The sequence below is a fragment of the Eurytemora carolleeae genome, unplaced genomic scaffold (genome assembly GCF_000591075.1).
Source record: "Eurytemora carolleeae unplaced genomic scaffold, Eaff_2.0 scaffold245, whole genome shotgun sequence".
Classification (NCBI taxonomy): Eukaryota; Metazoa; Arthropoda; class Copepoda; order Calanoida; family Temoridae; genus Eurytemora; species Eurytemora carolleeae.
Window position 1 is genome coordinate 320,335 of NW_019396390.1, and position 14,310 is coordinate 334,644.

Here is a 14,310-nt window from a genome sequence, read left to right on the forward strand (position 1 = left end):
CTAATGTTCAGCAAATCAATTTGAAAACCAAAAATCTTGCTTTCAGGAAAATGAGAATATGTTTTGGGGACTGGGTGAGACAGCGTGGAGTTAAAAACATCGTCTTCAAAAACTGTGAAATTGTTAATATTTTTATATGTATCTTCAGTTGTATCGAACACACGCTCAGTAGTATTTTCAATATACTGAGCAAGCTTGAAATACCGTTCTATTTCCAGGAGATCAGTTTCAGGTTGGTGATGGATGAGTCTGTTGTTGTTGTTGTTGTTTATTTTGATGTTGTTGTTGTTTGACCAGTAGCAGGGGGCAGTGTGTCCCCAAGTTCCTCAGACGATGATGTTCATTTCCGCGTCACACTCGGTGTTCATCTAAATATAACCCAATGATAGTAGAGAACTAAGGTGGAGGGAATTATTGTTTAAAGGGACTGTTAAGGTAAAGTTAAAGGGAGTATAGGCTAAAGCCTAAAAATTCTATACGTTGATCGCGACTGCTAATAGTTCTATTTGAGTCCCTGTCTCGAGAAATCGAAATAAAAAGCTTTGTCCAAGTTTTATGGTGGAAATACAGACGGAGCCACGTGATAACATACTGCACTGCCATTGGTAGAAATTATATCTATAAAAAATGAATATGTATATATTCACATTATAATTGGAGCAGGTTTGGATTCGTTCCGTATTTGCTGAATATGGTCTGTTTAAACTCTGATTCAAATACCATATCATGTATTTATGAGTTTTCATAGAACTTTGACACAGTTTTATATCAATTTCTCGAGACAGGGACATCAACTAGAAATATTATCCAACTCCTAAAATATTACCCTAAACCCCCTTTCATTTTACCTTAACAGTCCCATTAAGGTTTTAAGGTTTTGTTGTAAGGTGGAGATGAAGTAGAACTGAATTGGGTTGTTTACATCTTTATGTGACGTATTAGGGGGTAGAACTGATAAAGAAATGAGTTTTCAATGACTTAACCAGCCTGACCTTTGCAACTTGATCCACGACTTTGGTTGCAAAGATATAGGGATTATAAAAGCAGAGTTTGTGGCAAAGACTCAATTCCTTTCTACACAATGAGTTAAACGTAATCATATAAGCAAGACAATAATGTTTAATTTATCATATTACTTTTTTTTGGTGATTTCCCAGATTTCAAATATGAAATCAAATAAATCAAATTTTAATAATTTTTTTCCTTCAGATATTTCGTTTAAGTCAAAGGTTTTTTAAAATTTTGTATGTTTTTATTTCGTTTATTTTTAAATGATTTGTTTCTATTTTATTTTTTATACCTTGCTTATTGGAACACTTGCTACCGCATGCTCGTATCTGAAATTAAATATTTTTTTGAAACCACGATTTCTTTTGACATACACAATAATTTTGCATTTTTAGAATAGCTTTAATTTTTTTAAAATATATTCATGAATTATCTTTCATTTAAGCATGGAACGGATTACTTTCCTAAACTCAAATTTTCTAATATCTTATTTTTGTAACCTGATAATGTTAACCTTTGGTATTGAAAAAGTTAATATTTCAATCAGTATTGTTTAGTTTGAGATATTCAAGATATAGAGAATAGACAATTTAAGTTAATATTTCAATCAGTATTGTTTAGTTTGAGATATTCAAGATATAGAGAATAGACAATTTAAGTTTGAGGAAAGTGTTCAGCTTCTTTGTCTCTTTTTCTGAAAGAAATTGAGTATTTGCCACAAACTCAAATTGTCTAATCCCTTTATCTTTGCAACCTAATGGTCTAACTAAACCTTTTTAAACTTAGAAGATTAGATCTAACAGAATTCAAAGTTTGAAATATCTAAGGTCTACCACATTTTTTGGTAAAAACTCAATTTCTTAAAGATCAAATAGAATTGTTACGAGTTTTCTTTTTTTTAAAAAGAGTTAAAATAGTACCTTGGAACGTTGAGAACATGGTTGATAATCCTCCAATCACGTTGTAATGGAACGTTCCAACTTTGTCCACTCTTGTCAAACTGTTCCATGCTTGAGAGGAACTCATCTCCATTTACTCCACCTAAATGATGGAACTCAATATTAAACAGAAAATCACGTTACAGGGACTATAGTATACGCGTAAACCGTTGTAAATCGTACATGCCATTTTTTAACCGGAAGTTCACTTAATACTACGTCTACAACAAGGTACTAATGCAAGGAAAGTTAATTGCGGTCGCGTTACTCTGTTTACATATTGAAATCAGTTCTCTCTGGGCGGAATTTGTAAACAAGAAAAGATGCATCAGTGTTCGTTTAGTATTTTAAAAATTCACATAGTAGTTTCCATGACCAGAATATTTCATAGATTATTTTTGTGAAAATGGATTCCACGTCAGGCTGTGACATCCGTCTTGTGTTTACTTTTCCGCCCAAAAGACAGTACACTGCAGTACAAAAAAATGCGTACGCCTCTGAAATAGCGTTCCTTGCATTAGTACCTTGGTCTACATGTACATTTTAACAGTATTTCTTAAAGAGAAGAAAAAGGTAGTAAATATTTACAAAATGTATTTTTCTTTTCATAAGAATATGAATGTTTCATGTGAACTAAGAGTTCTTAAATCAATAATCACTTTTAAAGATGAAAAACTACCTATAACGGTTGGTATCCCGTAGACCAAGCTCATGGTGTGTTCTGTCCTAGGAATCTTGAGAGGGGAAACCTTCGTCCACTCCTTAGTGTCCAGGTTCAGAAATTCAGCACTATCCAGAACCTCGTCGTTCTCACCCAAACCTCCGGAGACAAGAACCCCCGTGGTTCTCTCCAGTTCCATGAAGATACAGGCGTGATCCCTCCTTGGTACCATCATACTCTTGATCTCCGTCCAGCCTCCGGTCTCCGTTGAGAGCATCAGGGTTGTTGCCAGGGATTCCGTGGAGGTGTTTGTGTGTCCGCCCGTTAAAATCACCATTTCTCCGTTGCTCACGGCACAGCCACGTGCAATCACATTTGGGAGCTCGGAACCAGCTTTCCAGACACTCTCCTGTGCATCCCAAACCTCAACCGAGGACTCATATAGACCTCCAATCAGGAGAACCTGACCTCCGATCTTTGCCATCGCGGATTCGTCTCTAGGTCGGCGAAGTGTGCTGTGATCGCTCCAGATTTCTGTCTCCAGGTCGTAGCTGAGACAATCGGAGAAGGTTACTTCTCCGCTCCGTCCTCCACAGAGCAGGACAGATCCTTTGATGTAGATTGCAGATGCTCCGGCTCTTTTAACTCTAGCATCAGCAGGACTTATTCTCACAGGACAAACATCCGTTCTAGAAACAAGAAATTATATATTTATTAAAATTCTTGATTAGTTCGACAGTTTTTAAAGATGTTTTTTTTTCAATTACCTGGTGACAACGTCGTTAAAGTTGTCGCTGTCGATAAAGTAATGTCCCGGATGTCGACCTCCAACCACAAATGCGACTTCCGGTTCGTCGTCATTGACTGCGCATGAGCGGAAGAGATAGCAGTAGAGAGGAGCAGCGGAGTAGTCGATAGGATACCAATAGTAGTACCTGGAAAATAAGAACTTTTAAGAACCTGTGAAAAGTATTAAGATCTGGAGATTACAAAGTAGTTTTTGGACCTAACGAAAAAAATGTAGTTTTCGGACGCGGAGAAATCAGAACAGTTTTAGGACCCACGGAGAATACAAAGTAATTTTAGAAACCAGAAAATACATAGCTAAGTCTACAAAGAAAATAAAGCGAGATTATTTAATTTCATCAATCATCAATCCTAGATTTTCCTTATATCTTTTTCCCCCAATCTGTCCTACTGTTTATTAATATCTCTATCTTCCTGCCATCCATCCTACTGTATACTAATATCTCTATCTCCCTGCAATCCGTCCTACTGTATACTAATATCTCTATCTCCCTGCAATCCATCCTACTGTATACTAATATCTCTGATCTCCCTCCAATCCGTCCCACTGTATACTAATATCTCTAATCTCCCCCCAATCCGTCTTGCTGTATACTAATATCTCTTATCTCCCCCAAATCCGTCCTACTGTATACTAATATCTCTGATTTCCCCCCAACCCGTCCTACTGTTTACTAAAATCTCTGATCTCCCTGAAATCCGTCCTACTGTATACTAATATAACCAATCCTCCCTGCAATCTATCCTATTGTATACTAATATCTCTGATTTCCCTCCAATCAGATCTAATGTATACTAATATCTCTAATCTCCCTGCAATCCGTCCTACTTTTTATTAGTATCTCTGATCTCCCTGCAATCCGTCCTACACTAATATCTCTAATCTCCCTGCAATATCCGTCCCACTGTATGCTAATATCTCTGATCTCCCTGCAATCCGTCCTACTGTATACTAATTTCTCTGATCTCACTGCAATCTGTCCTACTGTATACCAATATCTCTAATCTTCCCTCAATCCGTCCTACTGTACACTAATATCACCAATCCTCCCTGCAATCTATCCTATTGTATACTAATATCTTTGATTCCCCCCCCCCTCAATACGTCCCACTGTATACTAATATCTCTGAGCTCCCTACAATCCGTCCTACTGTATACCAATATCTCTAATCTCCCTGCAATCCGTCCTACTGTATACTAATATCTCTTATCTCCATGCAATCCGTCCCACTGTATACTAATATCTCTAATCTCCCCCCAATCCGTCTTGCTGTATACTAATATCTCTGATCTCCCTGCAATCTGTCCTACTGTATACTAATTTCTCTGATCTCCCTGCAATCCGTCCTACTGTATACTAATTTCTCTGATCTCCCTGCAATCCATCCTACTGTAGCTAATATTTCTGATCTCCCCCAAATCCGTCCTTCTGTATACTATTATCTCTGACCTCCCTGCAATCCGTCCTACTGTATACTAACATCTCTGATCTCCGCCAAATCCGTCCTACTGTATACTAATATCTCTGATCTCCCTGCAATCCGTCCTACTGTAGCTAATATCATAACGATCCTAGCTAATGTTTACTAATATTCCGGCGATCCTACCTACAATCGTCGGTTTGATCGCAATGCAGTTGACATGCAGCTAAGCTTGGGACAAAAAGCTTGACGTCTAGGAAATTGTTTGCTCCGATAGTGCACAACACGTTCTCTATCATCCTCTTAGAGCAGGAGCTGAGCAGGTAGCAGAACTGGGGAGTATCCGCGTCTACAGAAATACAGAGTTAACAACAAAGAAATATACTTTAATGATAATCTGGAATTCTTTAAAATAACATTTTTAAAGCTTTGTCTGCCTTTTTATGTTAGCAAAGAATTTTAATAGAATAAAAAAATATATGCTGACCAAAAATAAGAACAAAAAGTCTCTTTGTTTCATAGATAAAGAGGTTTTTAGTAAAACTATTCGCAAATGCAATGCAAAATGACGAAAAATTCCCAATAGCTACTTAACTAGAAGTTTAAAGGGTACCGTTCTAATCTTTAAATGAATTACGCCTCGAGTTCCTTTAATTTACCTGCTAGTCGGGCAATAGGAATCTGCCTTCCTTTAGGGATAATATCTCCTGAACCCTCTTCTTCTTCATTTATCTCTAGTTCTCCTAAACATACATTTTCATTTATCTCTAGTTCTCCTAAACATACATTTTCATTTATCTCTAGTTCTCCTAAACATACATTTTCATTTATCTCTACTTCTCCTAAATATACATTTTCAATTATCTCTAGTTCTCCTACATATACATTTTCATTTATCTCTAGTTCTCCTAAATACACATTTTCATTTATCTCTAGTTCTCCTAAACATACATTTTCATTTATCTCTAGTTCTCCTAAACATTCATTTTCATTTTGGTTTCTTTTATATAATTTTTTATAATTCTTTATTTTTTCCGTTCCGATGTCGGCGAGACTTTTGATCAGCGCTCAGAACGTTCCATACCCCTTGATGGCTAAATTTTAGACTTTGAAAAATCTTTTCTGGCTAGACGATGCCAGGGATAAACAACTTTCTCTGGCTTCAGGCGTTAAACCCTTAAATTCAAAAGTTTATGCAGTGGAGATTAAATTAAGGGGGTTAAGCTCCATCTTAAACAAAAGTTCGGTCCTTGTTCTCTTTTCTGTTTCTGTTTTTATCCATTTTCTTAAAAAATTTGTGCTTTTTTTCTTTTTCTGTTTTTTTTGTTTTCCCTTTTTTCCTCTATTTTGTTTCTTTTATATATACTTTGACTCATATTTCGTTAAGTTCAATGCCCCCTTTTTATTCATATTTACGAGGTTGTTAAGCCTTTGAATTAAACTTGTTTTTGGTGTTAAACATTTGTTTTTGAACTAGATATTAGAACCTAGAGTTGATAAATAGTTGAGTCTGGCCGCCAAGTTGGTTTCATATTAATCAAATTAAAAGAAAGCATGTCAAGTGTAGTGTATTTAACCCTTGTCAGCCACCAAAGGAAAGCAGGATTCATAGAAAACTGACAGCAGGAGGGGGGGGGGGGGGGGGGGAACTTTGTTGCATTTTTAATAACAAATAAAAGTACATAGAGTTTGTCGTTAATATCATTTTCAGATCAAACATTTTAAAATTCTGGTATCTGTATATACAAAAAATAATAATCTTTATATGTCCGATCATAACTCATGAACCCCTTAACCGATTCGTCTAAAATGTTAATTTGGGAGCTCTGTATGTAGAACCTCAAAATGCTCTTGAATTGGTTCTACAAATCTAAGTTGGTTTATGATATTTGATACTTCAAACTACGAATTCTGTTACGTCAAATATTCAAAGTTTTAAATATCAAAAGTTTACATTATCAGGTTGCAAAGATATAGATATAGTGGCGAGTTTGCATTCAAACTTGACAATTAATATCAAAAACATTATAAAAAAGATTAATTATAAGTAGATGAATCGAATACTAGGAATTAAGTTTATTGTACTATAATTATTGAATGTAATAAATTTAAGGAAAGTATACAACATTGAGTCATGAAAAAACCAAGCAGAAAAAATTGGTAAAAAAAGAATGGCTCAGTTTCTTAGTTTTATTTATATATCGATTTTATAGTTATTTTGTGCAAAAAACCAGATAGAACTATTAAGGAACTGAGTTTTTACGAAAAACTAAAATTTTCTAACCCCTATATCTTTTCAACCTGATGTTTATACCTAGAATATTCCTTACTTAGACCTTTTGATCTAACAGAATTCATGGTTGAAAATATACATAAAAAGTCTACATCATAATTTGATAATTTAATTTAATCATAATTTTATAATCTACATTATAATTAAAAAGGTTGCAGTAAATCCAAAAATGTGTTTGTATAAAAGTGCTTTGTTGGTAGTTGTTATTTCTATTAAATACTCCTAAAAACATAGAGGTCTTATACAAAAACTATATTTTGATTCATATAAGAATGTGTAATTACTCATATAGAGTTTGTTTTTAATTAAACTTTGTCGCTATTTTATAAATAAATTAACCTTTTATGATTTAATTTAGGTTTTTAAAAACTATTTAATCAAATATTAAAATTTAATCATAAATTTTAGAAAATAAATTTAGTTAAACAAAAGTTTGTAAGGTTATTGAACTTTATAATTTTTATTTCGTAAAAAAAAGTTTTAATTCCAACACCACAGAAAACTAAATGTTCTGGATTAGAGTCCAGTGAGTCTAACCTTTAAAACCCATTTTCACCCATTAAATGTAGATTTTTCGTATCTGCTATTTTATACCTTTTTGTTGAGCTTTATATTTTGAATATTTCAGAGATCATAATCTAGTCTCTTACTCCTTTTTTTTGGACTTATTTTGTAAATTTTGCTTTTATAACATAGATATTTTAGGCACAACTCAGGATGGGGGGCCGGGGGTTATTTATCGCCACAGTTTTTTTCTCTAATAAAAATTAAGAACATCAAATTCAACCAAAGGCTTTCAAACATATATTTTGCCAAATTCAAATCTAAATACATTTACATGTTCAAGTGAGCCCACAATTAAATGCGAGCTTACAATTAAATGAGCTTACAATTAAATGAGCCCACAACTAAATAAGCTCACAATTAAATGAGTTCAAAATTAAATGAGCCCACAATTAAATAAGTTCACAATTAAATGAGCTCACAATTAAATGAGCTTACATTTAACTGAGCTCACAATTAACTGAGGTCACAATTAAATGAGCTCACAATTAAATGAGCTTACAATGAAATGAGCCCACAATTAGCTGAGCTCACAATTAAATGAGCTCACAATTAAATGAGCTTACAATGAAATGAGCCCACAATTAACTGGCTCACAATTAAATGAGCTCACAATTAAATGAGCTTGCAATGAAATGAGCCCACAATTGACTGAGCTCACAATTTAATGAGCTCACAATTAAATGAGCTTACAATTTAATGAGCTCACAATTAAATAAGCTCACAATTTAATGAGCTCACAATTAAATAAGCTCACAATTAAATGAGCTCACAATTAAATGAGCCCACAATTAACTGAGCTCACAATTTAATGAGCTTACAATTAAATGAGCTCACAATTTATTTAGCTAACAATTAAATGAGCTCACAATTTATTTAGCTCACAATTAAATGAGCTCACAATTTATTTAGCTCACAATTAAATAAGCCCACAATTTATTTAGCTCACAATTAAATTTATTCTATTTGAAAAAGTTTTGAATTCTTTTGATTTATTTCTTTGTCTATGTCACAGTTTACGATTTAAAATTATCAATTTTCTGAAAGAAAAAATTTTTGCTTAGACGAATAATGTTTAAAGTATGTTAACAGTCCCTTAAGAGGAATGACATTTTTTTGCAAATTGCATGTATACTAGTAATTAAGGAAAATGATATAGAGGGGGGGAATGCACGAAGTGTAGAGCGAATGTGAAAGGTTAAATCTATTATTAATGAAAAGATAAAAATCAATAAATCCACTGAATGTGTAAATTGAAGTGTAGGGTCAACAAACTCACAAACTCACAAACTCAAAACATAAAAACGTACAAAATACATCTTTCCACAATGCACACAAAAAATATTTAAAATTTGAAATTTTCTGTGGGAAAAAATAATATTTGACGCCCCTGGGGACTGGACCCAAACTTAAACAATTAGGTCAACCGGTCCGTTTATTAAATTATTACTCAGCCCTCACATAAACTAGCACTTTTCTACCCTTCGTAAACAATCTATATTTGTATTCAATTATACAGGGTGTCTAATGTGAACCTGACAATTATACAAGCTAATCCAGTAAACCTGACATTTATACAGGGTGATCCAGTAAACCTGACAATTATACAAGGTGTGTCCCAGTAAACCTGACAATTATACAGGGTGTCCCAGTAAACCTGACAATTATACAGGGTGGCCCAGTAAACCTGACAATTATACAGGGTGACCCAGTAAGCATGATCATTCCTTGACAAGAAAATAAAGAATTGTTGTTTTCTTAAAACCATTTGCGGCATTGATTTGTGAAATTAATTTTAAAGAATGATTCATTGATTAAAGCATATAATTAAAAAAACATTTACGCTTAATGAAATAAAACAACATTTACGCTTAATGAAATAAAACAACATTTACGCTTAATGAAATAAAACAATATGTACGCCTAATGAAATAAAACAACATGTACGCCTAATGAAATAAAACAGCATGTACGCCTAATAAAATAAAACAACATTTACGCTTAATGAAATAAAACAACATTTACGCTTAATGAAATAAAACAACATGTACGCCTAATGAAACAAAACAACATGTACGCCTAATGAAATAAAACAACATGTACGCCTAATGAAACAAAACAACATGCACGCCTAATGAAATAAAACAACATGTACGCCTAATGAAATAAAACAACATTACGCTTAATGAAATAAAACAACATTTACGCTTAATGAAATAAAACAACATTTACGCTTAATGAAATAAAATAACATTTACGCTTAATGAAATAAAACAACATTTACGCCTAATGAAATAAAACAACATTTACGCCTAATGAAATAAAACAACTTTTACGCCTAATGAAATAAAACAACATGTACGCCTAATGAAATAAAACAACATGTACGCCTAATTAAATAAAACAACATGTACGCTTACTGAAATAAAACAACATGTACGCCTAATGAAATAAAACAACATGTACGCTTAATAAAATAAAACAACATTTACGCTTAATGAAATAAAACAACATGTACGCCTAATGAAATAAAACAACATGTACGCCTAATGAAATAAAAACATTTACGCTTAATGAAATAAAACATTTACGCTTAATGAAATAAAAAACATTTACGCTTAATGAAATAAAATATTTACGCTTAATGAAATAAAACAACACTTTTGCGCAAATTTAAATAAAACTTCTTTGAAAAATAATTTTTTTGTTCTCACTTTCTCTCCTCTCGTACCTTACCAATGACGAAAATTTATGCGAAAACTCGAGTTTGAGATAAACCAAATGTTTAATTTCTTTTCTTTCTGACAGCGCAAAATGGCGACTATTACTAGACAATTTCTCAAGATTTTGGCGGTCTGTTGATAACAAATCTTTGTTCCGAAACGTCAGATAGAAGTGGAAATAGTAACAACCAATTCATAGTTTAATTAAATTATATCTTAAAATTCCTGTCTTGCGTCAACACACTTCATAGTTCAAAGCTGCAAACTTTAGAATTGTGGATATGGAAATGCTTGATCTCCTCTTTTTGTTAATCTTAAGATTATTTTAATCTACAGTAGTTATCCAGGAAAATGTCTAAAATTCAACCTATCAGAGTGGCGTATGCAGAATTCCTGGAACATATTTCTACTGACCTGGTACATATTTCTACTGACCTGGAACATATTTCGACTGACCTGGAACATATTTCTACTGACCTGGAACATATTTCTACTGACCTGGAACATATTTCTACTGACCTGGAACATATTTCTATTGGCCTGGAACATGTTTATACTGACCTTGAACATATTTCTACTGACCTAGAATATATTTCTACTGACCTGGAATATATTTCTACTGACCTGGAACATATTTCTTCCGACCTGGACCATATTTCTACTGACCTGGAACATATTTCTACTGACCTGGAACATATTTCTTCTGACCTGGACCATTTTTCTACTGACCTGGAACATATTTCTACTGACCTGGACCATATTTCTACTGACCTGGAACATATTTCTACTGACCTGGAACATATTTCTACTGACCTGGAACATATTTCTACTGACCTGGAACATATTTCGACTGACCTGGAACATATTTATACTGACCTGGAACATATTTATAGTATCCACATTGACGATGGTTCTGACAAGCTTCCATACACTTATCCTTCCCGGAGACGAAGGGACGGATTCCCAAGCAGTTCTCCTTACTCAGGACACACTCCGGAGCTGCTTCATACACCTGGAGAGAAAAATCCGACTATACAAGTAGTGATGTGCATTAGGTTGGCTCGTTTATTGCCTGTACCTTTTTTTCAGGGTCAAATGTAGTATAGATAGAAGGCAAATATGTTTTCAGGGTCAAATGTAGTATAGATAGAAGGCAAATATGTTTTTAAAATTGCTTATTTTATTCACTTACTTTGCTTATACTATTTTCACTCTAGCAGAAGATATATGCAAAAAACCATAAACGCGTATAGTCCGTATTACGTCACCAGAACTTCAGCCAATGGCAGTGCAGTATACTGGTCACGTGATTTCCGTCTGTATCACGTCACTGTCATAAGGATTGTTTTGGATTTTTTTGTTGATTTTTTGTAACGAACCGAACAGATTAATAATTAGAAACAAAGGAACATTGTAAGAATAAAAAAAAAATTCTATAACTCATATTCGCAACATGCATACAAAAAATAATATCTTAAATAGTTATTTTGATATTTCCTGTGCAAGCGTTACACAGATTTTCTATAAAATTATAAGAATTGAATTTTTACCGTTTTTCCACAGGTTTCGAAGAAGAAGCACTGCGGGGGTTTTCCGTCGAGACTAGCGTAGAACTTATAATAGTTGCAGGACGGATCTCCTTGACACAATCGACTAGAATACAGGAGAACTTTTAATAGTTACAGGACGGATCATCTTGACACAATCGACTAGAACACAGGAGAACTTATAATAGTTACAGGACGGATCATCTTGACACAATCATCTAGAATACAGGAGAACTTATAATAGTTACAGGACGGATCATCTTGACACAATCGACTAGAACACAGGAGAACTTATAATAGTTACAGGACGGATCATCTTGACACAGTCGACTAGAATACAGGAGAACTTATAATAGTTGCAGGACGGATCTCCTTGACACAGTCGACTAGAATACAGGAGAACTTATAATAGTTGCAGGACGGATCATCTTGACACAGTCGACTAGAATACAGGAGAACTTATAATAGTTGTAGGACGGATCTCCTTGACACAGTCGACTAGAATACAGGAGAACTTATAATAGTTGCAGGACTGATCATCTTGACACAGTCGACTAGAATACAGGAGAAATTATAATAGTTACAGGACGGATCTCCTTGACAAAATCGACTAGAATACAGGAGAACTTATAATAGTTACAGGACGGATCTCCTTGACACAGTCGACTAGAATACAGGAGAAATTATAATAGTTACAGGACGGATCTCCTTGACAAAATCGACTAGAATATAGGAGAACTTATAATTGTTACAGGACGGATCTCCCTGACACAGAACGTCGACTATACAGGAGAACTTCTAATAGTTACATTTATCGTTGCGCTAAATAATACCGCATGTATAGCAAGAATTGTGCATTTTATGAAAGGCTAGTTTTTTATAATTAATATTTAATCATATCTTTAAATCTTAATTTCTAATTTAAGTTTATGTTTAAAAATAATTTTGATATTAGTTCAATTCTTAAATGTGGAAAAAAATTTATGTGTGTGATCAAACTTTTTTTTTTTGTAGGTTTGTATAATTTCCAGTGGTCGATTTAACAAAGTAGGATGTGAAGACGTCCTGAAAAAAGTTCATGGTATCTGCCCAGTTTGCATTGAATAAATGGCTCAAATAGTTGTTTATGCTTAGAGACGTAATTGGTTTAACTCTTGAACACCTTAAATTGATTTATTTTTTATATATATATATATATATATATATATATATATATATATAAAGTATATTATAATGTTTATTATAAAATCCACTTAATTTAGGGAACCACTGTACCCGCTAAAAATGATGAAACTATACCTGCACTCAATATCGTCTTTGATAAAGAGTTTTACGTTGAGAATATTTCCATCTTTGAGGGGGCACACTTCTGGTGCTGATCTAGATAAATAGGTTTTAAAAAATTTATTTATGATTACTTGCCCCGAACCATAATTATCTAAAACTTATATCTTGGCAACATGATGATGTTAGCATTTGATATTTTAAACTTTGACTATTTGATCTAAAAGTATTCATAGTTTTGAATATCTAAGTTTTGCTAAATTTAGTTGTGAAGATATAGGAATAAATGCATCTCAATTTTTCAGTATATCATTTTTGTGTGAAAATAGATTCAAAATGCAAGAATAGAATGCAAAAATGTTGGTTTCAAAGCAATTTTTATTAATAATGAAAATTGTGAAGAATTATTTTGAACTTTTCCTGGCAAACTAATCATCCCTTTGAAGTCGAAGCAAAAATATTAAAGTTTAAATTTATGATGAAAAAGCTAAAAAGTTAATTATAAATTCTTAAAATTAAAATAATTTAAATCTCTTTCATCGACAATAGTGAAATTTTCATTCAACAAACTTGAAAAAGCAGTTTTTAAATCATCCTGAGAAATGAAGCTAAGATGATTTTTAGTCATTGATCTTAAAAACATAGATATAAAACCTTTACAAGTTTTGATTAGTAAAGAATTGGATGAACTTAACAATATTTAAATCAATTATAATTTCTATCAATTTATTTCTTATGTTTCATTGTAGAGAATTAAGCAGAGAACATTTTATACATAACATTTAATTTTTTATTTTGAACTTGTCACAATAAATATAAATTTTGAACGTTCAAAGTTAAAAACTAAAAGTGTTCACAAAAGTACGTTATAATTTTATTTATTTATTTATTTATTGTTTCCGTCCTAGAGAACGATTTTTGGACCCCCCTCCTATCAAAATTTTTGTACATGACCACTTTTAAAACAATTTTCAATTAAATTATTATTTATTTAGGGTTAGGTTCGGTTAAGACACGTTCTGGGCCGAGCGCTGCGGCTGGGACAGGCTAGGGGGCCGAGCGC

The 14,310-nt window shown here is 33.1% G+C and overlaps 1 protein-coding gene across 1 annotated transcript in view; it reads right to left on the reverse strand.

Moving 5' to 3' along the window:
• Positions 1-267: 267 nt before the first annotated feature.
• The window catches only part of LOC111702300 (kelch-like protein 20), a 15,486-nt gene continuing 1,443 nt past the window's right edge, over positions 268-14,310 (reverse strand). Inside the window, exons 2-11 of the mRNA XM_023473944.1 lie at positions 13,263-13,343; positions 11,967-12,069; positions 11,293-11,428; positions 5,496-5,579; positions 5,023-5,185; positions 3,375-3,542; positions 2,626-3,296; positions 1,929-2,049; positions 1,301-1,337; positions 268-368 (exon numbers count right to left, since the gene is read on the reverse strand). Coding sequence (XP_023329712.1) covers positions 327-368; positions 1,301-1,337; positions 1,929-2,049; positions 2,626-3,296; positions 3,375-3,542; positions 5,023-5,185; positions 5,496-5,579; positions 11,293-11,428; positions 11,967-12,069; positions 13,263-13,343 — 1,606 coding nt within the window. The 3' untranslated portion in view covers positions 268-326. The remainder of the gene's footprint in view (positions 369-1,300; positions 1,338-1,928; positions 2,050-2,625; positions 3,297-3,374; positions 3,543-5,022; positions 5,186-5,495; positions 5,580-11,292; positions 11,429-11,966; positions 12,070-13,262; positions 13,344-14,310) is intronic.